This window comes from Sardina pilchardus, chromosome 19 (genome assembly GCF_963854185.1).
Source record: "Sardina pilchardus chromosome 19, fSarPil1.1, whole genome shotgun sequence".
Taxonomy (NCBI): domain Eukaryota; kingdom Metazoa; phylum Chordata; class Actinopteri; order Clupeiformes; family Clupeidae; genus Sardina; species Sardina pilchardus.
Window position 1 is genome coordinate 3,383,434 of NC_085012.1, and position 12,119 is coordinate 3,395,552.

General features: G+C 45.4%; 1 protein-coding gene across 1 annotated transcript; it reads right to left on the reverse strand.

Moving 5' to 3' along the window:
* Positions 1-4,292: 4,292 nt before the first annotated feature.
* LOC134066502 (P2Y purinoceptor 12-like) lies at positions 4,293-9,075 on the reverse strand. Its single transcript, XM_062521862.1, has 4 exons — positions 8,665-9,075; positions 7,765-7,980; positions 5,962-6,087; positions 4,293-4,901 (listed from the first exon to the last, which is right to left on the reverse strand). Exons 1-4 carry the CDS (start codon positions 9,073-9,075, stop codon positions 4,293-4,295), a joined length of 1,362 nt encoding a protein of 453 aa, XP_062377846.1.
* Positions 9,076-12,119: the final 3,044 nt, after the last annotated feature.

The following is a 12,119-nucleotide window of genomic DNA, read 5'->3' on the forward strand; positions in this document are numbered from 1 at the left end:
CAGGTGCTGAAGTCTCATACACTAAGGCACAGCTACAGACGCTGTCCCAGGTGCTGAAGTCCTGCCCATGAGCCACAGCTGTGCTGTCTGAGGTTGCGAATTCTTCTTATTTCTGATTTGTGCAACTGCTGATGGCAGTTGATCTGACCTAGAGTGTGTTGAAGTTTTTTTTATTTTTTTATTTTTTTATTATATTATTATATTATTATTACCATTATTTTTATTATTATTATTATTATTATTATCATTACTATTATTATCATTATGTGTGTGTTTGTGCGTGTGCGTGTGTGTGTGTGTGTATGAGTGAGGATGTCCTAATGTTCTTTTATAATTATTATTATTATTATCATTTTTTTTTAAATTTATTTTATTATTAGTATTCTCCATAGTCCATGTCAATTGTTGCTATAATTAATTGTTGTTATAATTAATATTAATGTCTAATTATTTGATGCAATTACTGCTTTGGCAACATTGTAAAATTTTACATTCATGCCAATAAAGCTATTTGAATTTGAATTTGTGTGTTAGAGTGTGTTGAAGTGTTTAGTATCAGAATGCCCTTCATTGACCTTCTGCTTGACTCAGTGCTTTCATGTGGTTTACGTGCTGCGGTTGTGAAGATGAAGACTTCTTCTGTGCTGCTTTCATGTAGTTTACATGCTGCGGTTGGGAAGATGAAGACTTATTCTGTGCTGCTTTCATGTAGTTTACATGCTGCGGTTGGGAAGATGAAGACTTATTCTGTGCTGCTTTCATGTGGTTTACATGCTGTGGTTGTGAAGATGAAGACTTCTTCCGTGCTGGTTTGGTTGTGCTGTGATAATGTGAACTCCAGCACAGGGCCTCTGGTTCTGTGTGGCACGTGAGGGCCGCCGTAGTCTGCGCTGGCCTCGTGAGACACTGCTAAAGTCCCATGATACTGTATATCCCTTTCGCCCAGACATGATATATCACTGGCCTCGTGAGACACTGCTAAAGTCCCATGATATATCCCTTTCGCCCAGACATGATATATCACACACCTCAGTGTTGAAAGCGCATGTGTTTGTTTTTGAATAAAACATCCTGAAAATGAGTTTCATTTGGTTTACATTTTGAGTTCCATTTCTGGTCTCTCTGTTTAGGCCATATACACTTTATGCACACACTGCACTCATAAACACCTACACTGTATGTACTTGGGAGCACTTAGACTCGGCGCAGTAATATCCTCACTCCAACGTGAAACTGAAAGTGCAAGAGTGATGATATTACTGCGCTGAGTCGAAGTGCTCCCAAGTGTTATTCCACCACACAACATAGTTATCCCTCTTACCCGCTTAGAAATGCACCACGTTTTATTTTGTCTCACCATACTTGGTCGTGTGACTACTAATGTCACTGTATTTCAATAGGGAAAACATGGAGGTGTTTGGTCGCTTTTAACTTCATCTCTGTTTGGATCCTAATGAATGAACTGGGCTAGCTAAGTGCTATCAAAGTAGCACCGCGCGCCAGAGCCAGAGCCAGTGAGTGCACGCATTGAAACGTGAGAGGTATGTATCAACTCGTCTTAGATAAGGGAATAACGTAGTTTAATATGAAAAAATGGTGAAGTGTTCCTTTTAGACCTTTCTATCTGCTAGCCTAGAGTATCTCACGGTTAAGTTTGTGTACTGTGTGTGTGTGTGTGTGTGTGTGTGTGTGTGTGTGTGTAGTGTGTGTATCACACACACCACACACCCCCCCAACATACCCAACACACACACACACACACACACCCTATCACACCACACACCCCCCAACACACCACACACACCACACACCCCCCCAACACACCCAACACACCACACACACACCACACCCCCCCAACACACCACACACACCACACCCCCCCAACACACCCAACACACCACACACACACCCTATCACACCACACACCCCCTATCACACCACACACACCACACACCCCCCCAACACACCCAACACACCACACACACACCCTATCACACCACACCCCCCCAACACACCACACACACCACACCCCCCCAACACACCCAACACACCACACACACACCCTATCACACCACACCCCCCCAACACACCACACACACCACACCCCCCCAACACACCCAACACACCACACACACACCCTATCACACCACACACACCCTATCACACCACACACCCCCCAATACACCACAAACACACACACACCACACCCCCCCAACACACCACACACACACACACCCTATCACACCACACACACACACACACACACACACACACACACACACACACACCCTATCACACCACACACCCCCCAACACACCACACACACACCAGCACACACACTGGATCTCTCTAAAGATGTCATGGAGCTTTCACTAGTGCACGCTGTGTTATCAAAAGGAGCTTTATTATTGTATTCATATTTATTATTATATTTATATTTATTTATTGACACACATTTGACAATTCTGTACTTTACGTTGATTTGTATTTACAGCATGCATGATAGATCATCGACTGGTGTTAGCTCTAAATGCAGTGTGTGTGTGTGTGTGTGTGAGAGAGAGAGGGATAGAGAGAGGCTAAAAAGAGGTTATTTATGGTATAAAGAAATTGCAGATAATCCCTGTGTGTGTGTCTGCATGTGTGTGTGTGTGTGTGCGTGTGTGCGTGTGTGCGTGTGTGCGTGTGTGTGTGTGTGTGTGTGTGTGTGTGTGTGTGTGTGTGTGTGCGCGTGTGTGTGTGTATGTGTGTGTGTGTTCTGAACTGTTTATATGTTCCTGATCATGTGGCTCCAGGTTTGACTCAGATCGTCATGTATTCACATGGTCCAGTCAACAGTACTGATGCTGTGTGTGTGTGTATGTGTGTGTGTGTGTGTGTGTGTATGTGTGATGCTGTGTGTGTATGTGTGTGTGTGTGTGTGTTAGGGGTGGCACGGTTCACAAAATCTACGGTTCGGTTCGTATCACGGTTTAGGGTCACGGTTTTTGGTTCGGTACGGTTCGGTACGGTTCTTGTTGTTATTTTGTCTTTTAATCTTTAACACTCCAGAATAGGGGTGGGCAATACAAATTTTGTTTGGGATATTATTGTGAATGTTGTTTTGACGATGTGCAAAATTACATTAGCGAATATTTAAAGTAGGTTACTTAGAGGGGGGGAGGGGCACACTCAAAATCACGCATTGAAACCCCATAAATTCATTAAATCAGGAGGTGTGCAACAGAAGTGAGAGAAGCCACTGGCTGCAGCAGAGCAAGTCACATGATCACTAGTGGGCACGCTGTCACACGCGCCTAATGTTTATGTTGGGCAGCTACTTTGTGGCATTGATGAGTTAGGCGCTTTTTTTCTACACGGTTAGGCTACGTTGTTATATGGAGAGAAAACACTAGACTTTGATTATTTCAATAGTCAGTTGAAAACACAAAACTCTTCTTATGTTACCCAAGTTGTGTAAATGGACTGAAGTTCGGTCTAAATATCTACTGTTATCGATTATGCTAACCGTTAGCATGTCTATTGGATTTCTCATAGACATTAGCCATAAGCACACACATTAGTTTCTATTCTGTAACTTGGAATGCTAGCCTACGTGATTGCTCTTTAACAAAACATTGAAGGAAATAAATGTAGCCTACTCTGGTGTTCTGCTGGCGCATCCTGCAACTCCGGCCAGTCTGCACTTCTAAAGACTCGCGTGCAGCACTCAAAACTGCATACTCCTACTCTCGTGCGAAAGGGAAACGAATGGTCAAATATGGGAAACGATTGCAAATGCCATGACTAGCCTGAACCGTAGGACCGTACGACGAACACACACTCCGAACCGTGACATGCCATCCGCATGGTTCGGAGCATTCAAAAACCGTGCCACCCTTAGTGTGTGTGTGTGTGTGTGTGTGTGTGTGTGTGTGTGTGTGTGTTTGATGCTGTGTGTGTGTGTGTGTGTGTGTGTGTGTGTGTGTGTGTGTGTGTGTGTGTGTGTGTGTGTGATGCTGTGTGTGTACAGTATGTGTGTGTGTGTGTGTGTGTGTGTGTGTGTGTGTTTGATGCTGTGTGTGTATGTGTGTGTGATGCTGTGTGTGTACAGTATGTGTATGTGTGTGTGTGTGTTTGATGCTGTGTGTGTGTGTGTGTGTGTGTGTGTGATGTTGTGTGTACGGTATGTGTGTGTGTGTGTGATGCTGTGTGTTGTGTGTGTGTGTGTGTGTGTGTGTGTGTTTGATGCTGTGTGTGTGTGTGTGTGTGTGTGTGTGTGTGTGTGATGCTGTGTGTTGTGTGTGTGTGGCTTAGAGTCTGCATGCTGATGCTGGACCTCCTGTTGATGCTGCTCCAGCTGGACACTTGAGGGCGCTAGTGGGCGGCTGCTGCTGATTGGTGGAGGGCGGCTGCTGCTGATTGGTGGAGGGCGGCGGGTGGTGATTGGTGGAGGGCGGCGGCTGGTGATTGGTAGAGGGTGGCGGGTGGTGATTGGTGGAGGGCGGCGGGTGGTGATTGGTGGAGGGCGGCGGGTGGTGATTGGTAGAGGGCGGCGGCTGGTGATTGGTGGAGGGCGGCGGCTGGTGATTGGTGGAGGGCGGCGGCTGGTGATTGGTGGAGGGCGGCGGCTGCTGATTGGTGGAGGTGTCACTGGGCGAGGCGAGGGCAAGGGGGAGGGGCTTGCGGCGGAGCGTGGCGGTGAGTCGGCGGCGGAAGACTCGGCACAGGAAGACGTAGATGAGCGGGTCCACACACACGTTGGTGGTGCACAGCCACAGCGCGCTCTCCTTGACCACGTACAGCAGCTGCTGCGTCCAGCACGAGCCTTCTGCCCACCGCGTCTGGCTCAGTGTGTACGGCACGCGCGCAAAGTGGAACGGAGCGAAGCACACGAAGAACACGCCCACCACCACAAACACCTGCACAGGAACACACAGGGGCGTTAGTGTGTGTGTGTGTGTATGTGTGTATTTGTGTTTGTTTATGACTGTGAGAGTGTGTGTACTTTATTCATGGGTGTGTGTGTGTATGTGTACTTGTGTTTGTGTATGACTGTGAGGGGCAGATGTACTAACGCTTTTGCGTCCACTTCAGGCTTATTTGTTTCGCAGCGTGCACGTAAAAAGATGGCGAAGTATGTACAAACCGGCCGCACTGGCACTGAGGGGAAGACGCAGACAGCCTGTCGTGGGAGCTGAGAATGTCAAATTGCGCTTTTCCATCTCATGCATATGCATATCAGGTGAGAGTGGGAGTTTCGTGTAAAAAGATGGGAGGAGAAGTGTAAAATGCGCCTAATTATGTATTCCCCTGTATGTACTGAAACTGCCCATGCAAGCGCACGTCTATTTTGAGCATAAATATTTCCGTCTGGTGAAAGCAGGTGTTAAATGTGGTTTGCTGTAAACTGCATCTATAAGCGAACCTTTCAACCTTTCCCCTTGGGGATCTATCTTTCAAAGAAAACAGAATCGCTATTTAGAGCACCAGTTTTGCGTCTTTGTACATAATCAAAGGCAACCTTAAGTTCCCTACTTTGCCCCGTCTTCCATAGCCTATGTGCACCAGTAGGCCTAGTTTGAGTAGAACTACTGCTCTTCATTATCTTCCTTCTTGTGGACATTATGCATTGTATTATTTTATGATCGCTAACCGTTTGAATCATTTTAATGTTGTCATTCAACTGCGGCTCCTTATTGAAGTGTCGTTCAGTTGTTAACCTTCGCTAATTGCGTTAGGGGGCAGAGCGAGGCACAGATTACCAACGTATTTCAGGATGGGTAAATAGCACATACAGGAAGTATCACAGCGTGCACTTCCTGCCGGTTGGCCATGGCGCTAATAACGTTACGTTCGCAAATGTACGTACATCTGGCCCTGAGTGTGTTTGTGGTGTGTGCACTTGTTTTTGTGTGTGTGTGTGTGTGTGTGTGTGTGTGTGTGTGTGTGTGTGTGTGTGTGTGTGTGTGTGTGTGTTACCTTTGCTTTAGTTCTCTGGCTGGCTGCGCGGGAGCTGCTCTGAGATGTGCGGTACGACTGGTACACTCTCTTACTGATGAACGTGTAGCACACAACCATGAGAAGCAGCGTTCCCCAAAACAGCACCTAGCACACACACGCACGCACGCACGCACGCAAAGAAGACATATACACACACACACCACACACACACACACACACACACGTATATACACGCAAAGAAGACATATACACACACACACCACACACACACACGTATATACACGCAAAGAAGACATATACACACACACAGGCACACACACACACACACACACACACACACACACACACACACACACATATATATACACGCACAAACACACACGCATATACACACAAAAAAAACATACGCACACACACACACACACACACACACACACATATATATATATATATATATATATATATATATATATATATATATAAATAAATATATAAAAGACACACAAGGAAAAACAGAGATCATACTTGAGAATGTCAGAGACAGGTGTCTGTTATAGTGTGTGTGTGTGTGTGTGTGTGTGTGTGTTTGGGCGTGCATGTGTTCATAGGCCTACAGACCCTTTCAACGGCAGAAACAAACACAACTTCCTCAGGCACAGAAATCAACACTGAGCAAATGCCAACTTGGGGACAAACACAAATCAGAAAGTTTTACTCAAACACGACCTATTGTAGAACATTATGCTTAAATCCATTTTATTTTAATTTCAAAGTATATTAGTTCTGAACATTTCATCCGGAACTCCTCTCGGAACAATTATTCATGGGCCTATACTGTACTGTACATATAGAATAGATCTATTCATGGCCCTATACTGTACTGTACATAAAGAATAGATCTATTCATGGGCCTATACCGTACTGTACATATAGAATAGATCTATTCATGGGCCTATACCGTAAAATAACTTGTTTGTACATTGAGGACTGAGTGTGAATAAGTGGTGTATAAGTGTGCTAATTTTCTAGGTTGTGTTTGAAAAAATGAAATGAGGTTACTTCCTGTTACATTTGTGTATTTGTGTGAGTCAGGGGCAGAGCCACAAAGGTGGGGCCAACCTAGAGATTTGATTGGCCAGCCCATGTGCCACCCAAAAATCCTAGTCTATGATTCGCCATTGACAATCGAAGGTGGGACCTTTCTTAATGCTCTTGCGGTGGTTTGCGCTAGTTTGAAATGTCAGAAATGTAAGCAGCCTAAAATAGGACAGAAACCCCAGCGCTGGGTTGAAATGTAAGCAGCCTAAAATAGGACAGAAACCCCAGCGCTGGGTTGTGACTTTATGAACATGGGAAAGTGGGCGCTCCAAAAACCAGATCAGTTCACCGCTGGCAACGGACATTGTGCACGTCCCGCTACATGAACTTCCCCTTGGGGATCAATAAAGTATCTATCTATCTATCTATCTATCTATCTATCTATCTATCTATCTATCTGTCTATCTACAGGGGAGCTTTACTTCATTCAAACACAAAACACGTCCCACTTTTGCTAAAATAGCCTAGTTCCTGTTTGTAAATTAAGTGTAATTAAAAAGTCTTTCAATCATCCAACCTGCTATATGCTGGTGTCCCATATCCAAGGGGAACATTCTCACCTCTATGTCCTACCCCTCTGTTTCAAGGGACGAGGGGTAGGGGAAGAGTGAGAAATAGGGTTGGGCCTCAGGGTCTGTAACATTATGATGTGTGTGTGTGTGCGTGTGCGTGTGCGTGTGCGTGTGCACGTGCGCGTGCGCGTGCGCGTGCCCGTGTGTGTACCTGGCAGAAGTAGTTGAAGCCCTCATGCCACAATAGGCCCGTGGGGCTCTTCATGTCTCTGCATTTGAGTCTCCCCCGGGGCTCCTGATTGGGCGTCTGGTTGCTAAGCACCATGTTGGGCAGCGCCAGCGCCAGCATTGTTGCCCAGACAACAGCGCAGAGACCACGCCCCACTGGAACCTTCTGGAGAGGGCAGTGTTTGAATGGACGCACCACCTGTCAAGATTCAACAGAGAACTATACGTCACACACACACACACACACACACACACACAGGACAGAAATAACATGGATAACACAGATAGAGGTAAAGCGTTCATAGAGAGAGAGGGCAGTGTGTGTGTGTGTGTGTGTGTGTGTGTTTGCTAGACCTTCAGGTAGTGTGTTCATAGAGAGAGAGAGGGCAGTGTGTGTGTGTGTGTGTGTGTGTGTGTGTGCACCTTCAGGTAGGGTGTTCATAGAGAGAGAGGGCAGTGTGTGTGTGTGTGTGCACCTTCAGGTAGGGTGTTCATAGAGAGAGAGGGCAGTGTGTGTGTGTGTGTGTGTGTGTGTGTTTGCTAGACCTTCAGGTAGGGTGTTCATAGAGAGAGAGGGCAGTGTGTGTGTGTGTGTGTGTGTGTGCGTGCGTGCGTGTGTGTGTATGTGTCTGTGTGTGTCTGTGTGTGTGTGTGTGTGTGTGTGCACCTTCAGGTAGAGTGTTCATAGAGAGAGAGGGCAGTGTGTGTGTGTGTGTGCGTGCGTGCGTGCGTGTGTATGCGTGTGTATGCGTGTGTGTGTGTGTGTGTCTGTGTGTGTGTGTGTGTGTGTGTGTGTGTGTGTGTGTGTGCACCTTCAGGTAGAGTGTTCATAGAGAGAGAGGGCAGTGTGTGTGTGTGTGTGTGTGTGTGTGTGTGTGCGCACCTTCAGGTATCGATCGAGGCTGATGAGCCCCAGGAGCAGGATGGAGATGTACATGCTGACGTAGAAGAGGACGGCGCTATAGCGACAGTAGAATGCGCGCAGCCTCCACCCGCCCGCGCCCGCGTCCGACAGCAGCTTGAAGGGCAGCGTGAGCGCCATCAGCAGGTCCGCGGCCAGCAGGTTCTTCAGGTACACCAGGAAGGTGGAGGAGGAGCGGATGCCGAGGAAGATCCAGAGCGCCACGGCGTTGAGCAGCAGTCCGGCCGCCAGCAGCACGCCGTACAGGCAGGGGAACAGCACGGCCGCCACCGCCACCTCACGCACGCACCGCGACCGCACGCCCGACACGTTCCACGCTATCGATACGTTCGACGCGCCCGACACGTTCCACAGGCTCGACAGGCTCGACATGTTCGGCAGGCTCGAGTTCGTCCCCACACACACAGTCTGTAAACAAACAGAGAGAGAGAGAGAGTCAGACTCAGACATCAGACCACAGCATTAGCATCAGAGCACAGCATTAGCATCAGACCACAACATTAGCATCAGACCACAGCATCAGACCACAGCATAAGCATCAGCATCAGACCACAGCATTAGCATCAGACCACAGCATCAGCATCAGCCTACAGCATTAGCTTCAGACCACAGCATTAGCATCAGCATCAGCCTACAGCATCAGCCCACAGCATCAGCATCAGACATCAACATCAGCATCAGCATCAGACCACAGCATCAGCATCAGACATCAACATCAGCATCAGACCACAGCATTAGCATCAGACCACAGCATCAGACCACAGCATTAGCATCAGCCCACAGCATTAGCATCAGCATCAGACCACAGCATCAGCATCAGACCACAGCATTAGCATCAGACCACAGCATCAGCATCAGCATCAGACCACAGCATCAGCATCAGCATCAGACCACAGCATCAGCATCACAGCATCAGCGTCAGACCACAGGAGGAAAGTGGAGGCCACATGTGTATTATTTGTGACCACCGACCAGCTTGTTGGTGTTAGTGTTACTGACAACAGCAGTTTTGTACACACCTTACAGTTGCTTTACCAGTTACAACATTGTACACTGTAACTGTACACTGTACATTGTAACGTTGTACACACCTTACAGTTGCTTTACCAGTTACAACATTGGGTAACACTTTATAATAACTACACACAATTCATCATCTGTTAAGCATTTGTTAACTATTAGTTAATGGTTTGTTCATCATTAGTAATTAATTGTTCATGCATAATTTATCATCTGTTAAGCATTTGTGCACAAAGTTATTATTGGTTTGTTCATAGTGAATAAGCCTATTTCTAAGATATGTATAAATTGTTGCTAATACTTAATAGATCATGCAATAACATTTTGTCAATGAAGTACTGTATCATTATTTAACAGTTGTTACATACTGTATGCACTAATGATTAGTGAGGATGTGAATACATGTTTTATAAACCACTTCCTAATACTGTAATTCATGATTAACTCAGGAGTTACAAGTGGTCAGTTAATGATATTTTGTGACCTCATCTAAAGTGAGGACTTTTTATGCCTTGCTACACATTTGCAAATGAGTTGTAAATACTACATTCACATTCATTCATTAAGCTGACAATTTTATACAGAGCAACATACACGTCAATTAAATTAAACACAACCGCAGGAGCTGGGAATCGAACCTCCATCTGAACAGGCTACGAAATGATAGCCCTGCTCCTTAACCACTACACCACCCCTTCTACTCTGTAGAAAGAGATGGGATCTACTTTTAGTTGTTTTAAGAGAACTACTTTCCTGTTATGCGTATGACTACATTTGATGTAGCACTAAGCAGCGCATTGATACAATAGTTAGAGAGTTATAGTATACAAGTAATTGACCGACGTACTGTATACTGAAGTAAAACTATGCAAGAGTGTCTACTACACACTGTTAAGCATGTTATTAAATGCTGTGTTCTTAATTTTAAAGCATAATTCCTACCTTAACTCTCATCTGTAAATCATGCGTATACACAATTATAAATGTTTGTTCATAGTAAACACGCGCGTCTATTTTATATTTGTGAATTTATAGTTACAATAGCAGTGGCCAGAGGTAGTGTAGTGGATAAGGCACTGGGCTAGCATGCTGTAAGCCAAATAGTTGGGGGTTCAATCCCCAGGTGCCACCACTGTGGCTTTACTCTTTACTTTCATTGATAGTGTCTCTTTGGATGAAAGTGTCTGCTAAATGAATAAATGCAAATGTAACCTTTATAACTCATTTGTAAATGTGTAGCAAGGCATATTCAGTCCTCACTTTAGATGAGCTCACAAATATCATTAACTAACCACTTGTAACTCTTGAGTTAATCATGAATTACAATATGAGAATTAACATAGGAGTAATACTTTACAAATGATGATCAAAACATTTACTAATAGTTTGTAACTGGTTCTTAATAGGGAAATGATTTCATTTATAAATGGTTGTTTCATTATTTATAAGGTATAAACCATGTATTTACAAACATTGTTTTTATTTACTATAAACAAACCATTCATAACTTTGTGAACAAATGCTTTACTGATGATGAATTATACATGAACAATAAATTACTAATCATGAACAAACCATTAACTAATAGGTAACAAATGCTTAATAAATGATGAATTGTGTGTAGTTATTATAAAGTGTTACCCAACATTGTACACTGTAACTGTACACTGTACATTGTAACGTTGTACACACATTACAGTTGCTAGTGACCAAATTGTACACACATTACCGTTGCTAGTGACAACAGTAGCTTCGTACACACATTACCGTTGCTAGTGACAACAGTTGCTTTGTACATGTAACGGTTGCTAGCTGGTTAGCTATGCTGTGGAACGTTAGTAAACCTCACTCCCCGACACTTCAAGAGCGCTGCTGGCATGAAAGCTAGTAGCCTGGGCTTTTAGCTGGATTGTTAGCGCGCTCGACTCCCGATCCGTGGTGCTGCTGTCTCGCGGGTTCGAGTCCGGGCGTGTGCAGGGCTGGACCGCGGTGGTTACACACAAAGCAGGTTACATTGGTGCCGTGACCCGGATTGGGAGTGAGGTTTAGGGGGGTGAGTGTAACGGTTGCTAGCTGGTTAGCTATGCTGTGGAACGTTAGTAAACCTCACTCCCCGACACTTCAAGAGCGCTGCTGGCATGAAAGCTAGTAGCCTGGGCTTTTAGCTGGATTGTTAGCGCGCTCGACTCCCGATCCGTGGTGCTGCTGTCTCGCGGGTTCGAGTCCGGGCGTGTGCAGGGCTGGACCGCGGTGGTTACACACAAAGCAGGTTACATACACACATTACCGTTGCTAGTGACAACAGTAGCTTTGTACACACATTACCGTTGCGAGTTACAACAGTTGCTTTGTACACGTTACAGTTGCTAGTGACAACAGTTGCTTTGTACACACAT